The following is an 18,053-nucleotide window of genomic DNA, read 5'->3' on the forward strand; positions in this document are numbered from 1 at the left end:
GCCTGGAGCCTACTTCGGATTTTGTGTTTCCCTCTCCTTCTCTCTGCCCCTCCTCTGCTCACACTTGCTTTCTCTCTCTCTCTCTCTCTCTCTCTCTCTCTCTCTCTCAAAAATAAATAAACATTAAAAAAAAAATTTACACTCTAGCTGTGGTTTTCCTTTGCAGGTTTGGTTATAAATAGATGTTTAAAGTCACTTAGTTAAAATGCTATTATTAGCAACTATAATTAACGAGTTAAGAAATTCTTATCATGGGGCACCTGGATGGTTCAGTTGGTTAAGTGTCCAACTCTTGGTTTCAGCTCAGGTCATGATCTCCTGGTTCATGAGTTCAAGCCCCCATCAGGTGCATGCTGGTGGTGCAGAGTCTGCTTGGGATTCTCTCTCTCTCCTTCTCTCTGTCTCTCCCCTGCTCATGCTCTCTCTCAAAATAAATAAACTTAAAAAAATTCATATCATATTTATTCACATACAGCCTCTCCATATTTTCTTATTTGTCCACTGATGGGAAGTTTTTTTCTTATTCCAAAGAATATATTCTAGTTTTGTGATTATTGACTATCCTAAACAGCATCATTTTTGAATTATAACATAAACACTCTTATGTGTTACAGTTGGGACTAGTAATTGATCAGCAAATTGAAAAAGTTAGTTAAAATGTAGGATCATAAAAATTTTCTTTTAATTTAACATATTAGTATATATTTGTTTCTCGGTCTTTTTATATTTATCATGGCTTTTTCATTAAAGGACTTTCATTATAGGACTGCTCTTTGGAGTTTCTTTTTTAACTCATGCCCGTTGTGTATCATTTGCAATTTCTAGTTTTAGTTTCTTTGAAATTAGTGAAAACTTAAGACACTTGAAACAATCTGAATGCAGAGTCCTAGGAGTTTTTAAGATTTTTCCTCCAAACTTTTTTGGTTGTTTTGACTATAGTTAATCAACTTTTTTTATAAAAAAGGAAATTTGCTGAGTCTTTCAGCATGTTCAACTTAAAACAAATTTTTTTTTGGTGTTCATGTATCATCGATTTGACTTACATTTAAATTAATTGCCACAAAAAGTGTAACTGGCATAAATAATTAGTTTGGGACTAAAGGCTACTGACACTAGTAAGCCTACAGGTCAACAAGCATATTAGCATATATGCTTAGTACGTGTACAAGTTAAATATAGAAGTGTCTTACAGTACTAGAGAATAACCCACAGCCATAAGCATATAGTGGTTATTAGGGAATGAAGAATAATTTTAATCCAATTTGTCTTTTAAGTGAAAGTCAGGCTAGAAAGCTTGTACTTACTAAAAAGCATTATGACTTGTGTTCATAGTTATTGCAGTTAAAGTTGAATTACCCTTTCTTAATTTTTTTTAGGATTTCTACACTATTAAATGATATTTCAGAAAATCTGTATTCATGGAGGAAGACGATATTTGGTTCAATTGAGACTGAACTGAGGCCCAGTGCTAATTTTCACTTATCACCATTGGAAAATCCAACTTCTGATGGAGTACAACAGAAACAAATTAGAGAACATGAAAGTTTTACTAAAGTTAAAGATGAGACGTGGGACACAACACTTGATATAATTAAACATGATGAGGAAAATGTACTTGGAAATGAAGTAAAACAAAGAGAAGATGGGCTTGAAGATGTATTAGAAGAAGACAATAAGTTGAGAGAGAACACAGAAAGAATTTGTTTGCACTCATTAGATATTACAGAATATGAACTACAGATTTTGGAGCAGCAGGCTCAGGAAAAAGTTCTTAGTGATGTTACTTGCAAATCTCCTGAGGTACTAAAAAAAAAAGAGAAAACAATTTTCATTCACTACTAGGGGTTTGCTGATGTTTTTCTGTAAAAGGGCAGATAGTGAACATTTTAGGCTTTGCAGACCACACGGTTCCTGTTATAACTGTTCAGTTCTGCCAATTTAATGTGAGAGCAACTATAGACAAATGTAAACAAATGAGCTTGTTTGCATTCAAGTAAAACTTTACTAACAAAAACAAAAAGTGGGCTGAATTTGACATGTGAGCTCTAGTTTGCTGCTTTGACTGAGTCTAATAAGCAGCAACTTACGGTCTTAGAATGAAAAGATTTTAAAGTGTCAGTACACATTCATTGTACTTTGCTATTTTAACATTTCTCCTGATTTTTATGTAATAGATAACTCTGGGTTTTTTTCTTTTTTCTTTTTTCTTTTTTTTTTGTGGATTTCCTATATACCTACTAGTGTTTACTCTTCCAAATTTGCTTTGGAAGTAGTTTTATTTCCTCATACAGATTTTCTTTACTTGCTGTTGTAAGAGGGTTTCTAACAAACTGATATTTTTGCCTGACACTACCCTTTCCTGGCATCCAGAGAGTCTTGACCTGTTTTTTTCTTAATTGTTGTTAAACTTCTATATTCTCTGTCAATTTCATGTTTAGGTTTCTTATTATGTTCTGATTTTATTAGTTTAATTTGTGAGGTAATGTTTTTCTCCTGGCTAAGTTAAGGATATTTTTTGAAATAATGAGGTGGTATTAGAAAAATCTTTGTGTTTCTTTTATTGTAAAGACAAACCATAAAAAGAGACATCATATAGCCTATACTTTTGTCTCATTTGTTTTTCCTTAGTTTAGAAAATTACCTGTGATGTCCATATTTGGTAGAATTTTATGCATTTTATTTTGCAATAATGAAGTTTTACGTTTTTAAAATTAAATTTGAAAGTCATATAATAAGGTTATTTCCCTTTTCAGTTTTCTAGTGGCAATCAAAATCTTAGTATTTGAGAAATTCTCTGTTTCGTAACTATATTAGTAATCACTTCTACCTACATATTAATGCGTTTTATTTTGGGTGGCTCAGTCGGTTAAGCGTCCAACTTCAGCTCAGGTCACGATCTCGCAGTCCGTGAGTTCGAGCCCCACGTCAGGCTCTGGGCTGATGGCTCAGAGCCTGGAGCCTGCTTCTGATTCTGTGTCTCCCTCTCTCTCTCTCTGCTCCTCCCCCGTTCATGCTCTGTCTCTCTCTGTCCCAAAAATAAACGTTAAAAAAAAATTTTTTTTTAATGATTTTCAAGGGGCATCTGGGTGGCTCAGTTGGTTAAGTGTCCAACTCTTGATTTCAGCACAGGTTGTGATCTCATGGTTGTGAGATCAAACCTGGTGTGAGATTCTGCACTGGGCGTGGAGTCTGCTTAAGATTCTCTGTCTTCCTCTCCCTCTGTCCCTGCCCTTTTCATGTGCATGCACGTGCTTGCTGTCTCTCTCAAAAAAAAAAAAAAAAAAATTAAAAAGTAAAAAAAGATTTTCAAGCTATTTTCACCCCAACCACTTGTAAAACATATCCCCCTTTTAGGAAATATCTTTTGCTAATGGCTACATCAACCTTTAACCTTTTGGAAATTTCATATTAGGTATACATTTTAAGATGATAGGTTTCATAAAATGATATAGAATGATCAAAATTTAATGATCTCACTGCCATCTTTTACCCCAATTATTGCCATTCTTATTGTGTAATAACCATTAGCAATTTTGTTCTTTATTCATTAAAGACCCTATTTAAAAGGGTAAAATGATAGTAAAAGAATTTTTTCTCTTTCTATAAAACTTACTTTAAAATCCTTTTTGAAGGCTTAATTTTTGCAGGTTAATTATGGCTAGACTTCCTTTTCCTACTTTCAGTTTAAAGATTGGACTTTTTTTGGGTCCTTCTGCATTTTTTTTTGTGCAGGTTCCCATGCTGTTGGACCCTTGCTTCCTGGGGATTGCCAAATTGTAAAGTTTCCTCATATCCGAACCTTTGCAATATCTGAATAAATAACATATCTGATACAGTTTTTCAAATATGTGTAGGTACTGTTTGTAAAAGTGATTAATCTAAAGGTATTATTACAGTCATAGCAGCTTTTTTGTGAGCTCCTAAAATCAGTAGATATAAAAGAACACCTGTTGTTCCTCGAATGGAATGGAATGGAATGGACTGGAATGGAATGGAATTTTTCAACATTGTAGGGAGGTTCTTGTACTCATGTCGGGGAAACACAGTTTGATATTGTTTAACCATTGTCGAACTTGTCACTTTGTACTCACTTTTAGCTTGTGGGGGGTTTTATTTCAAGTCAGTCTGTCTTGTCTATCTTTCCAGTTACATTTCCTTAATTCTCCTTTTCTTTGGTTCTTTGTTTCTTTGCATCTATTTATTCCTCCCTCTTTCTCTTCTTCCTTACCACCCTCTCTCCCTTTCTATCTCTGTGTCATATAAACATATAAATATGTATTATAAATTTATCTACTGGAGAAGAAGAGAAAGTTGTCTAAAGATATCTCATGCATAGTAACTTTATTTTGTAGAAAACAGGGTATTGTGTCAATTACATTGGAAAATTAATGTTTGAAATACTATTTTTTTAAAGGATTTATTTTCCAAGGATAATGAAGAGGATGTATCTTATGTAATTGAAAGTGATGAAGATTTAGAACTAGAGATGATTAAGGTAAGTTTGAAATTATGGAAATTTGCTTCCAGTTCCTTAAAAAGGGAATTTAACTAAGTAAAATATTACCTAATTCTAAATGTCCTCCCACAGTGTGATTACTGTCAATTACATAATCATTAGATTTTGTTTTTGTTTTTTTTTTAATTTTTTTTTTTAACATTTATTTATTTATTATTGAGAGACAGAGAGACAGCGTGAGCGGGGAAGGGGCAGAGAGAGAGGGAGACACAGAATCGGAGGTAGGTTCCAGGCTCTGAGCTGTCACCACAGAGCCTGATGTGGGGCTCGAACTCACAGATCACAAGATCATGACCTGAGCTGAAGTCAGACACTTAACCGACTAAGCCACCCAGGCGCCCCTAGATTTTGTTTTCCATTTCATATTTCTTTACATCTTTATAATGTTTTAGTAGTACGCTAATTTTTACATATTAGAAAACATATTTCTCCCAGGTCACTCCTTTTAAATCTTTTCCTGGAAAATGGGTAGCAATTTTGCCCTCTGCTATTGAAATAGGTTTCTTTTTCTTCCCATCTATGTGTATCCCCTTTGATTTGGAAGCTCTGTTGTTATACATTCAGTATTGTTCTTCACTTGCTTTGAAAAAGTCTTATTTACTATGGATATAGTTATTATATATAATTTTGTAATGTTTTAAGTTGTTTCATCTACCCCTATCTTATTATCACAGTTGAAAATACTATTTTATAAGTCTATTTTCCATCATTTCACCCAACCTCCAGTTTCTTTGTCAGGTATGAACTAGGGATGGACAATAAGAAAGCAAAGCTTAAATTTATCCAAATTAATTAAAAATGAAGAAAAACACAGAAGTTCATCATAATGTGTACCTTTTTTCCTCATCTTTAGGTTGATGTGATTTTTTTTCTTTCTAATGAAATGAGTTTAGGGTCCTGATTCTTTAGTTTTGAGCCAGAGTAGTGGGTAGTGACTGGGAATGTGGATTCTGAATTAATTAATTAATTAATTATTTTTGGATTCTGAATTTAGATGTGGGTTCGAATCCCAGCTTCTCCATTTATTTGCTGTGTGACTTTGGGCAAGTTTCTTAGTCTTTTTGGTACTCAGTTAACAGCTGTAACTATTATTTAAGGTGTCATTTGTGAAGAGCTTAGTACAGAGCCTGACATTTCTTAAGTGTTTAATAAATATTAGCTAATAGCAATAATAGAATGTAAATACTAAATCGTACTCCTTTATTGATTAACCATTTCTCTGCGGAATGCTGTTCAAGTACTGCATTTGGAGGACACTTGCAGACATCCACAATCTTACATTGTATATTGAACCTCTTAGAAGGCAATCTGGATGCACATATGAGAGAACTTTATTTTCAGAATGCTTTTCTAAGCATATTTGTTGACTTGAATGAAGAGTCGGGAACAGAATCACTCTTTCTTTTCCAGGCCTGAAATGAATACACTTTTAAAAAAGCTATTAAACGGGGTGCCTGGGTGGCTCAGTCGGTTAAGCAGCCGACTTTGGCTCAGGTCATGATCTCACGGTCTGTGAGTTTGAGCCCCACGTCGGGCTGTGTGCTGACAGCTCAGAGCCTGGAGCATGTTTCGGATTCTTTGTCTCCCTCTCTCTGACCCTCCCCTGTTCATGCTCTGTCTCTCTCTGTCTCAAAAATAAATAAACGTTAGGGGCGCCTGGGTGGTGCAGTCGGTTAAGCGTCCGACTTCAGCCAGGTCACGATCTCGCGGTCCGTGAGTTCGAGCCCCGCGTCAGGCTCTGGGCTGATGGCTCAGAGCCTGGAGCCTGTTTCCGATTCTGTGTCTCCCTCTCTCTCTGCCCCTCCCCCGTTCATGCTCTGTCTCTCTCTGTCCCAAAAATAAATAAAAAACGTTGAAAAAAAAATTAAAAAAAATAAATAAATAAATAAATAAACGTTTAAAAAAATTTTTTTAAAAAAAAGCTATTAAAGTCAAATATATTAAGTGGACGGTTTAATAAAAAGAGAAAATGAGAACTGTGGTTTAACAATTCTTCCTGTCACTTCTCAGTAAAAAACAAACAAACAAACAAAAAAACAACAAAAAAAACCCCATATAGATGAAACAATTTTGAAATATCCTAACATTCTTTAAATAGATAATCTTCATTTAGGGGAGAAAATCCAATATTGTCAAGCCAAAATAAAGAGTAGCTTTATTTCACATTTGTAATATTCCTTTCCTAAAATTATTACAATATCTTATTGTTGTTTTCACAATTCACATAAACACATGCACATAATTCACAAAAAATACATTTATTATTTGTTTATTGTTTAAATGTTATGCTGACACATGATATGGAGAAACTCATAAAATAATAGTCAAACCTGCATTTACCTCTTGGCAATTGAAAACATTGAAGTATGATAAAGGAAAAAAATGTTTAAAGTTTTTTTTAAACTTCGTTTATTTATTTTGAGAGAGAGAGAGGGAGAGAGAATCCCAAGTATGAAGCCTAGGATCCCACAAACCGTGAGATCATGACCAGGGCCGAAATCAAGAGTTGTTTGCTTAACCAACTGAGCCACCCAGGCGCCCCAAGAAGAAAAGTTAAAAAAAAAAAATTTTTTTTTAATGTTTATTTATTTTTGAGACAGAGACAGAGCATGAATGGGGGAGGGTCAGAGAGAGGGAGACACAGGATCTGAAGCGGGCTCCAGGCTCTGAGCTGTCAGCACAGAGCCCGGCATGGGCTTAAACTCCCGGACCATGAGATCATGACCTGAGCCAAAGTTGGATGCTTAATGGACTGAGCCACCAGGCGCCCCCAAGAAGAAAAGTTTTAAATTCAAATTTTATTCAAATTTTGGTAACTTTCCTCATAGGCAATTCATTATATGCTATTAATGAACCCTGTTTATGCTGGAAGTATTCCATCTTTGGCCTTGTGCCTTACAAACCACTCTTGAGTACATATTTAAACCAGAGCACACATGTTCTTTTGTGAGAGTGGTTGCACATCTGTTAGCTTTGAACAAAATTGTAGGTTCTGTTAATAATACTCCTTTTGTGTTTGGTGAAAAAGATACGACACTGTCAATGGTTTTGCTTCTAAGGTTTCTTTTAAACTTCCAGTCTTTAGAAAATCTAAATAGTGGCACGGCAGATTCAATTCATTCAAAAGGCATAAAAATGGACAGAAATCTGGATGTTCCTTTTGAAGATGATGAAGATGAGTTTGAAACTATTAAAGAAGAAGGAGATGATGAAGGTATGTGCTGTAATATGTTTGCAGTGACTCACCTCTGGTATCTACCGCTGACTCTAATTTAGGGTCCAGTTTTTAAACACTTTGGAGGCAAGAATTTTGTGGCATATAATTAATAAGGTCCTAAAAACTTGTTATTAAGTCCCTTAGTGCTTTGGTCTTTATAAAGCATAATTCTTACTTTTAACAAAAGTGTCATAATAGAAATGTTGTGTTATTTGGCGCATATGGTGATGTGATGTGATGTGTATGTTATTTGGCGCATATGGTAATATATATATATATTATATATTCACGAAATATATTTTATATTCAAAAAATTAATAGGAAATCATTAATAAGAATCCTTAATTACTTATATTAAACATTATCGTTAAAGACATAGATATAGTTTCTGTTCTCCAGGAATTTATTACTTAAAGCAAGTGGCACAATGTCAGACTGCAAAACAGACTAATTTTCATACTGTGTATGCCAACTATCATAAGGAATCCATGAAATGACCTCCTGTTATTCAAGCGTTAAGTAACAGAATTCATTATGGCAAACCATGGGGTCTTCTCGTGAAGTAGAACACTCTCTAGAGTTAGATTCATCAATGTTATAATGTAGGAAAATTAACATAAATATTGTAGGTGGAAAGTATATGAAGATGGTAAAGAAAGTGTTATTCTGTTTGTTTTCTTATATTAAATCAAGGCATAGTATCTTCAAATCAATTTAGTTCTCTATTTGGAATTGTTAAAGCTGAGAAGTATAATAAGTTTTCATTTGTTTATAGGTAAATGGTCTTGATACTTTGCTCTTCTTGGCCACTCATAAACTGTTCAACCTGAGTAGAAAATAAAAATCAGTTGAGTAAAAGTTAATGTAACTCCATTGTGCTAGGCAGTTAAAATTTTGGCCAAAGATTTGGTGGAGTGGTAACTAAAATAAGATTTAATTTTATCTCTGGATTTTATTTGTGACCATTTAATTTCTGATTACTATTAATTGAAAGTTGGTTGTATTATGACATTTGCATTGGTATATTGCTTGCCGTGGCTAGGTCTACATGTTACGTTTTAGAACTGTAGCAAATTCCGAAACATTGTTTTCTTATAGTGTTGGCAAAATGTGAACCACTTTGTAGTAGAACAACACAGTTCTAATCCTTGGTATTAGGTAATAATCAAAGTGTGTAACTGGAGTCATGACTAGTATCCAGAGGGCCAAATTAGTTGGATTTAAAAGACAGGAAACAGTAATCTTTGTTATTTATCACTGTATTCTTTTAAAAAAAACATTTTTTGAGAGAGAGAGAGAGTGCACAGGGGAGGGGTAGAGAGTGAGGGAGAAACACAGAATCCAGAGCAGGCTCCAGGCTGTGTCAGCACAAAGCCTGATGCATGGCTCAAACTCAACTGTGAGATCATGACCTGAGCCAAAGTCAGACGCCTAACTGACCGAGCCACCCATGCGCCCCTCACCAAATTCTTTAAAAGAAGCCAATGAAATAAAAATTTTTATTCCCTATCACTTATATTTTAACGTAAATGCCATTTTACTTTTATTTTCAGACCATTCATTACCAGGACCTAATGAAATGCAAATTAATTTCCTCAAGAAGTACTTTGGCCATTCAAGTTTTAAACCGTGAGTATAATCTCTCCTAATTAAATTGCATATTCATAATTTTTTACACAAAGGAAAAATGGCAAGTAGTCCATCCGTATAATAGTAGTAGCACAACTTCACTGTAGTTTATATATTCCACACTGTATTTCCTGTGACTACAAAGTTATTTTAAAATAATATTTATATAAAATTCATATCTGCAGATTGTTTTTGTAAGAGAGGAAAATGGTTTTCTTTACCATAGAGAGAGTTCTGTGTAGAAACTAGTTTAAATACATCAATAAATTAATCTAACTTAACACTGACTTGTTTTTCATTGAATAAATATCTGTGTGTCTGTTTTGTACATCTTACTGTCCAAAGCATGCTGATATAATGGAAATTCATAAGACAACAGTTGGAAGAACAGTGATAATCTTACCAGTTTTAATGTATTCAAATGTATTTATGTCTAAGGGGCACATTTATAAGTATTAAAAGGAGATGAATAAAAATGAGATGAAGAACAAGTAAATTAATAAGAATGTAAAAATCTAGACTGGATTTTTCCTATTCTGGGAATTTAAAATTTAACCCATGGAGACATTTCTTTCCCTTTTTCTTTGATCTTAAATGTTTTTTTTATTAAACTATGTCCTACATACAGAAGAGTGCACATGAATGTACAGATGAATGAATTTTCACAAACTAGGCACCCTGTGTAACCAGCACTCACATAAGAAAAAATAGGTCATTATCAGCACATCAGAAGATCACCTTGCCTATTGATTTTTCCCTCAGTATTTTATTTAAAAATTTTCAAAGATAGTGTAAAGTTGAAAGGATTTTTTTTACTATGAATACCTGTATATTCAACATTTTACTATCCTTGCTTTATCATGTATTCATCTGTCACCTCTCTATCCATTCCTTAATCTATCCAATTTTAAAAATGCATTTCAAGGTAAATTGTGGACACCATTACACATCTCCTTAAGTACTTCAGCGTATAAATCATTAACTATAGCTATATATTTATGATTTATTTCTTTGATGTAAAATTTACATACGAGGAGATGGTCAAACCAGCCTAAGCCTTTGGCCAAATATGGAACATTAAAGTCATTCCAGAAAGTTCCCTCATTTCCCTTCTCAGGCAGTCCTTGCCCCTGGAACATTTCTTTTATTTATTTTAAATCAATGATGATTCTATTGGATTCCTGGTACGAAACTTAGAATTTATTTTATACTTTTGATATATGTAATGAAATTTAATGCATATACCAGTTGAAACTCGTAATTGTGAGATCAGCTTGAATGGGAGCTTGATCACATGGGACTCTTTGTTTTAAAGTTCCAGGGTTTATACATTTTTTGTATCGAAGCTCAAAAATGTAGAACAAATTCTGTTGGAGGTAGCGAAAAAATTAAACGGGTTTCAACTTGTCCTTGGGTTTTTTGTTAGTAAAACAAAATAGCCTTTTGCTTTTTACCCTGCAGGGTTCAGTGGAAGGTGATTCATTCTGTACTGGAAGAAAGAAGAGATAATGTTGTTGTGATGGCAACTGGTAAGCTGTACTCAAGCAATAATGTAGTCCTCTAAAATATAAAACTTAAAGGTTTTCAAGGGTGTAATCTTTCACTGTACTCTCAAAATATAAATACAAATGCAAATGATTTAAAATTCAGAAGAGAGGGATCTGAGATTAGATGCTCAAATTTATGCACGAATTAGCTGTTAGGAGGATAAGAGGATAAAATGTTAGTGGTTCATCTCAGCCAACTATGTTGTAAGAAGAAATCAAAGTACCAAGTCTTTATTTTTATTTCTATCAGTGTATTATTTTTATTTCCAGGATATGGAAAGAGTTTGTGCTTCCAGTTCCCACCTGTGTATGTAGGCAAGATTGGCCTTGTCATCTCTCCTCTTATTTCTTTGATGGAAGACCAAGTGCTCCAGCTTCAGTCAGTAATGTTTTCTTTTTCTTCCATGAAGGAAACATGTAATCTATCCTGTATGTTAAAATCTAGTTCCCAGTAACACATTTCTGTGAGTGTTGCTCTATCTTTATTAGTGATACATGACCCTTTGGTGGAAGGACTTACCTTCTTTCTTGAGTTCTCTATAATCCAAGACTACCAGATGGCCGCAGTAAAAATTTGTGTAACGGCAAACTCTAAGCCAGTTTACATCCATATCTCAAAAGTCTTTTCTCTTTTGGTTACCCTTACTCTTTAGCTTGATATGAAGTGTACACATGGAAGTATAATTTTAAGTTACAGAAACATTTTAAACCTCTTTAAGTTGAGCTTACAATCTTTTTGAAAAACCTGCCTTAACAACTTGCTTTCTCATATGGCCTTCGAAGGAATTTGTTTATTAAATCAGTGAGTTATAAAAAGAATGAAGATTGCAAAGAAGAGGATTGTTCATCATTGTTTCTTTATTCCTTAAGAATTAAGTTGATATTTGTAGTGTGTACATGACTCCAGAATATTTGTTTTTCTTCTTATAGAATGTCCAACATTCCAGCTTGTTTTCTGGGATCAGCACAGTCAAAAAATGTTCTAGAGGATATTAAATTGTGAGTAACTTATATGATTTCTGATTAGGTGGTTGTGTCTATGATATGTGAGAGAATTTTGTACACAAAAGATTTTTATTTAATTCATGGACAAAATGTTCCTGATTAAAAAATGTACTTTGTTTTTTATAGCACACTTACAGAACTGATAATTAAAAAAATTTTTAAGACTTAAAAGAAATCTATTATTTTTAGTTCTTGGACTGTGAATTTAGCATTGTAGTCTTAGAATTGTAAAATTTTGGTTTTGAAAGTAGAAGTAGGAGAGTATGTATCTAGTTTTGTCTCATTTTTACAGACGAAGCTGAGGCCCAGAGCAAGTAATTTGCCTGAAGTCACTCAACCAATTCATGGCTGAGCATGGACTGGATTCTAAATCTCTTGCCCCACCAGTCCTATCATAGCATAATTTCTAACAAGGATAAAATCTCACATACACACAAAAATATGTGTGTGTGTGTATATTAACAACGTATATATCTTATATTAATATCCACACGTATACACATGTATTTACTGAGTTTTGATAAATGCATTCAAATGTATAACCCAAACCCCTATCAAGGTATAGAATGTTACTGTCACTCCAGAAAGTTCCTTCACGTCTCTTCCTATTCCATCTGTCGTTCTATCTCCATTCTAAAACGAACCACTAATTTTTTTCTACCATACTTTTGTCTGTTCTAGAACTTCATATAAGTGGATTCATACAATAAAAACTTTTGTGTAAGATTTCTTTCATTCAGCAAAATGTTTTGAGAATCCTTCCTGTTGCACGTATCCATAATGTTTTTGATATATCAGAATGAAACGTCATCGTATGAAAAGACCACAGTTTGTTTTTTCATTTCCTCAGCAGTAGATGCCTAAGCTGTTTGTAGTTCAGGGCTACTACTAATAAAGCTTCTGTGAACATTCCTATAAAATCTTTTTTAGAACATACGTTTTCTTTCTTTTAAACATTTTAAATTACCTTTATTGAGGTATAATTGCAATACAATAATTTTTACATACTTATAATGTGTAATTTGGTGAGTTTGACGTATAAATACCGACAAAACCATCACTGCAATCCAGATGCTGACCCTTTATCCATCATCCTCAGTGTTTACTTACACCCTTTGTAATGCATTCCTTTCACTTATTCCTACCTTGTCTACCCCACTCACCAGGTAACTACTGATCTACTTTCTGCCACTCTAGATTAGCTTATGTCTTCTAAAATTGCACATGAACAGAACCAGCCATACAATATGTGCTCTTGTTTTGTCTGGTTTAAATCACACAGCGTAATTACTTTGAGATTCATCCATGCTGTTACATGTATCAATAGTTCGTTCCTGTTTTATTGCTAACTAGATTACGTCATAAGGGTATTGTCATAATTTGTTTCATCTGTTCAACTGTTGATAGACATGGCATTGTTTCCAGTTTGGGGCTGTTACAAATAAAGCTGCTCTGAACATTTGTATGCAAGTCTTTGTATGGACATATGTTTTCATTTATGTGTTTATTGGTATGTGTTCATATGTGTTGATTGGTATAAACCAAGGAGTGGAATCACTGGATCATGTTGTGAGTATATATTTAACTTTTTTTTCTGATTGAGATAAATTTACATAATAGTCATCATTTTAACCATTTTATACGGTTCAGTGGCTTTTAGTACATCACAATGTTTTACAACCATCTAACCGTCTAATTCCAGAACATTTTCATCACTCCAAGAAAACCTCAGTATCCATTACGCAGTCACTCCCCAGTGTCCCCATCCCCCTCCCCCTTCAACCCCAACACCGTTTCAAACCACTAATCTACTTTCTGTTTCTATGATTTGCCTACTCTGGACATTTCATATAAATGGACTCCTACAGTATGTGGCCTTTTGTGTCTGGCTTCTTTCACTTAGCATTAGTTGTCAGTATTTTATTTCTTTTTATGGATGAATAATACTCCATTGTACAGACATAACATGCTTTGTTTAACCATTCATTAATGGTGGGCATTTAGGTTGTTTCCACTTCTGGCTGTTACGAATAATTGTCCTACAAACATTAGTGTGTAAGTTTTTATATGAAGACTGTTTTCATGCTTTTGTGTATATGCCTATTAGTGGAATTGCTGGGTCATAGGTAATTCTATGTTGACTTTTTAAGAAACTGCCAGACTTTGTTGAGAGTGATTTGTACCATTTTATATTCCCACTGGCAAGGTCTGAGAGTTCTAATCCCTCCTCCTCTCTGCCATTGCGTGGTATGGCCAGTCTTGATTTTAACCATTCTAATAAGATCTCAATGTGTTTTTAATTTGCATTTCTTTAATGACTACTGAATTTGAACATCTTTTCATGTCCTTTTTGGCCATCTGTAGATCTTCTTTTAGAAAGCATCTATTCACATCTTTTGCCCATTCTTTATCGTTGTCTTTTCCCTTACTGAGTTTTGGTAATCATTTATTTATTCTGAATACAAATTCTTTATTTGGTATATGCTTTGCCAACATTTCTAGTTTGTGACTTCTCTTGTCATTCTCTGAACTGTTCTTTTGAAGAGCAGCAGTTTTTCATTTTGAAGTCCAGCCTGTCAATTTGTTCTTTTATGGATTTTGCTTTTGGTGTGGAATCTAAGAAGCCTTTGCCTAACTCAGGATCACAGAGACTTTCTTTTACATTTTCTCCTAAAAGTGTTACAGTTTTAAGTTTTACATTTAGGTCTATAACCCATTTAATGTAAATTTTGTGTATTGTACCAGTTACTGATTACAACTTATTTTCTCTTAAGGATATCCAATTGGTTCCAGCTCTCTTTATGGAAGATACTATCCTTTCTCTATTGAATTGCCTTTGTACCTTTGTCAAAAGCAAAATGACTACATACATGTGGGTCTTTTGCTACAGTGTTTGTTCCATCAATCTGTTTGCCTATCTGGATTGGTGTCTTCATTACTGTAGCTTTGTAATAAGCCTTGAAATCAGGTAGTATAAGTCTTCTGATTTTGTTCTTTTATTTCAAAGTTTTTTGTCTTTTCTAGGTCCTTTGTATTTCCTTAAGTATTTCAGTATATGTGCTGCCAAAGTGAACATTCCATAAGTATTTCAAAATTACCTTTTCAACTCAAATGCCAGTGGAATTTGATTGGATTTACCTTCAATGTAGATTTGTGTTGAATTAGTTGTCTTTATAATTATTATTACTACATTACATTTAAGAAACTGAGGCACACTGAAGTTAAAATCACTTAGCTTGTAAGAAGTAGAATTGAGAGTCAAACCTTGGGCAGGCTGACATGAGAACTTGTTATTTATACTGTTTTCCTATGTTAATTAGAATATTGAATTAATTTCATGAGATTAAAAGCATATCTATTTTGTTCCTAATTGTTTTGTTCCTAATTCCTAATAAAAGCACTATGCCTAGCACACAGTAGATGAAATGTTTTAAAGTCTTTTTATATAGGAAATTAAGTTTTCATTCTATTTAACTTTATGTCTTCACTTAGTAGAATGAAAAGGAGACTCTATATATTTTAAATGCCCTAGACCTAAACTTTATTGCAAACATTGTTTAGTTAGGATTCTGTCTGCCCAGAATAGAAAAAAGTCAAGCTAGCTTAAGCAAATAATGAATTTTATATTAAGGATATAGGAATGTCTCATGGGTCACACTGAACACGAATTAGCCAGCCGTTAGGAAGAGACTTTGAATTGGGTATCAAAAATACAATAAGGCTTTTTTTTATCCATGGCCTCTCTGTGTCTCCTCAATTCTTCTCTCGGAGGAGATAAGCATTTTCTGCTTTTCTAGTCATAAGGTAGAGAAGACTGCCCTCCAGCTCCTTTTTTTCACAAATTACAGGTCTTGTCATTTGCAGAGACTGACTGGTTGTTCTTGGTTGGAACTCCAAATTCTAGGACAGAGACCAGTTGATGTGACATTGATACAGTGCTGAACCCTGGCCCAAGAAGATATATTTAGGCAAGAGAGCAAAATACGTAGGAGAAACATGGGCACTATGGATTTAATCATGGGGAGGGAGTCGGTGGTAGGATAATGGGTTGTAATTCTCCAAGAAGGAGGATGGTATGTGGGTGGATTGCCAACACATAGAAGGTTTACCACAGGCTTAACTGTTTAACTCAAACACTATAGTTTTGGGGCTAAACTGCTGGAAATCAGGACCTGGCTTCTAATGTCACCTTAATGCTGAGGACTTCCTGAGTACTCTTTGCCACTGTTTATTTTGATGTGTTGAAGTAGAATCAGAGAACTAATACATGTGGATATATACACACACTTGTAATGTTCATTTAGTTTTGAGTGGTATAATGTATTATTTAAAAATTTATCAGGTATTGTGGTTTTAAGTTGTAATTCGTTGGATGATTGTTTTCTTTATTGTAGTATATTTCCTTTTCTATTTCTTTTTTTGTTTGTTTATTTTTCAGAGGCAAATATCAAATTGTGTATGTAACTCCAGAATTCTGTTCAGGTAACTTGAGCCTACTCCAGCAACTTGAGGCTAATATTGGTAAGTGGTATGATAGGATCTTTTTATAAGTGCTTATTTAATTGAGTTATCCTTTAAAGTTAAATATATGAGTGGATATTGGATTTCACTTCTGTTGAAGTTTATTTCAAACATTATTTCCTCCAGGAAATCTCTGACTTTGCAACTTGGTGTCTTCCTTGTCTTATTCTAAGTACCTAAAATTCCTTCTGCCATAGAAATTAGGCTCCTGTATTATAATTGCCTGTTTATAGATCTCTTTTCTTCTGCTAGACTATAAACATTTTGGGGGCAAAAATGCCCTAGCACAGTGCCTGGCACACAGTAGGAATTTAAATGTATTATTAAATAAATGTTGATTTTTAGATTCTGTGAAATTATAATTTCCTTTTTTTCATATTCTGAATCTGAATTAAATCAACATAGTTGTTCTCCACTCTTGTTCATGAGAATCACTTTTCAAACTTGAGAACAATGTAGTATCCTCCAAACCTGAAAATTCTGATTCAACATGCCTGTGGTGGGCCCCTGGCCCCTGTGGTTTTTCATGAGTGATTCTGATTTGTAGTCAAGGTTGAAAACCACAGTAACTTTGATTATTTGCCACCAGCGAGTGTGATTTTAAAAAGTTAGATAGTAAGTCAGAGCTTATTTCCTAGAAAATGTAAATACAGAATTAGTCAACAGCTGGTGCCCTATTTTTTTTTTTTTTTTTGTACTTTAAAAATTTTTGTCTGCTTTTTTTTCCTTCTTGCTGGCTAGAATAAGCTATCCAAGAATTGCAATCATAGCGTAGCTCATCATGCAAACATTCAGCTCAACTAACCAGTCTTAGTTTTCTAATATTATTTGGTCTCACTGAATAATTATATATTAAAATAATTCTGGGTAGGTAAATTTTCAACATTGCAACATCTCATTTAATGGTTAGTAGCATATACTTCTAGGAATGCATTTAATAATTTTTGTAACAACTTAATGAAAACAAATTTGTGTCTTTTTAGTATGTATTAAATACCAACAAAAGAATGAGGGCAGAAGTTAACATTTGATTAAATACGTTATCAAAGATATTATCACTATTGTATGCCTTATTGGCATATTTTTGCCTTTCATGGAAGACAAATTTGGTGTGTCCTCTATTCAGTTGTGTGGAACTCTTAAGGATATTTCACTTCAGATTAAGCCTAAATACCCTAGGTGTAGGAATTTTATCGTTTTCTACCAAAAGCTGGATCTGTGTTCATGGGGAGCTGCATATGTTTTGTTCCATTTCAATATTTGCTTTGTTTCTGTGATGGAGTTAATTAGTTATTAGCTTAAAAATTTGCTTAGATCCTTTGACAACTAGTTCTGATTCTCTATTTTTATTTTTTTGTAATAGATTAAATTATGAACACTGCAGTCATTAGAGCAGAATACTCTGCATAGGATGGATGAAAATGCTCGTTTTGGTTGACTCTCAATGTTGAGCAAAAGGGCATAAATTCTTTTTGAAAGATTTTTCTTTGGCTTTTTTTGCAGGAAATTGTAAAATGCTTGCAAAAGTGAATCTGCTCAGAATTCTGTTTGTACAGTAGTCTGACATTTAGCTAATCAGATTTATGCTTTTTATGTTACATTATTTAAGTAGTATGCA

General features: G+C 33.8%; 1 protein-coding gene across 4 annotated transcripts in view; it reads left to right on the plus strand.

The window, feature by feature from the left end:
• Positions 1 to 18,053, plus strand: part of WRN (WRN RecQ like helicase) — a 152,532-nt gene that overhangs the window by 57,281 nt on the left and 77,198 nt on the right. For all 4 annotated transcript variants that reach the window (XM_043561003.1, XM_043561014.1, XM_043561032.1 and 1 more), the window contains exons 9-16: positions 1,377 to 1,800; positions 4,415 to 4,495; positions 7,595 to 7,730; positions 9,287 to 9,362; positions 10,824 to 10,891; positions 11,180 to 11,288; positions 11,840 to 11,908; positions 16,353 to 16,435. In XM_043561003.1, coding sequence (XP_043416938.1) covers positions 1,377 to 1,800; positions 4,415 to 4,495; positions 7,595 to 7,730; positions 9,287 to 9,362; positions 10,824 to 10,891; positions 11,180 to 11,288; positions 11,840 to 11,908; positions 16,353 to 16,435 — 1,046 coding nt within the window. The remainder of the gene's footprint in view (positions 1 to 1,376; positions 1,801 to 4,414; positions 4,496 to 7,594; positions 7,731 to 9,286; positions 9,363 to 10,823; positions 10,892 to 11,179; positions 11,289 to 11,839; positions 11,909 to 16,352; positions 16,436 to 18,053) is intronic.

Source organism: Prionailurus bengalensis, chromosome B1 (genome assembly GCF_016509475.1).
Source record: "Prionailurus bengalensis isolate Pbe53 chromosome B1, Fcat_Pben_1.1_paternal_pri, whole genome shotgun sequence".
Classification (NCBI taxonomy): Eukaryota; Metazoa; Chordata; class Mammalia; order Carnivora; family Felidae; genus Prionailurus; species Prionailurus bengalensis.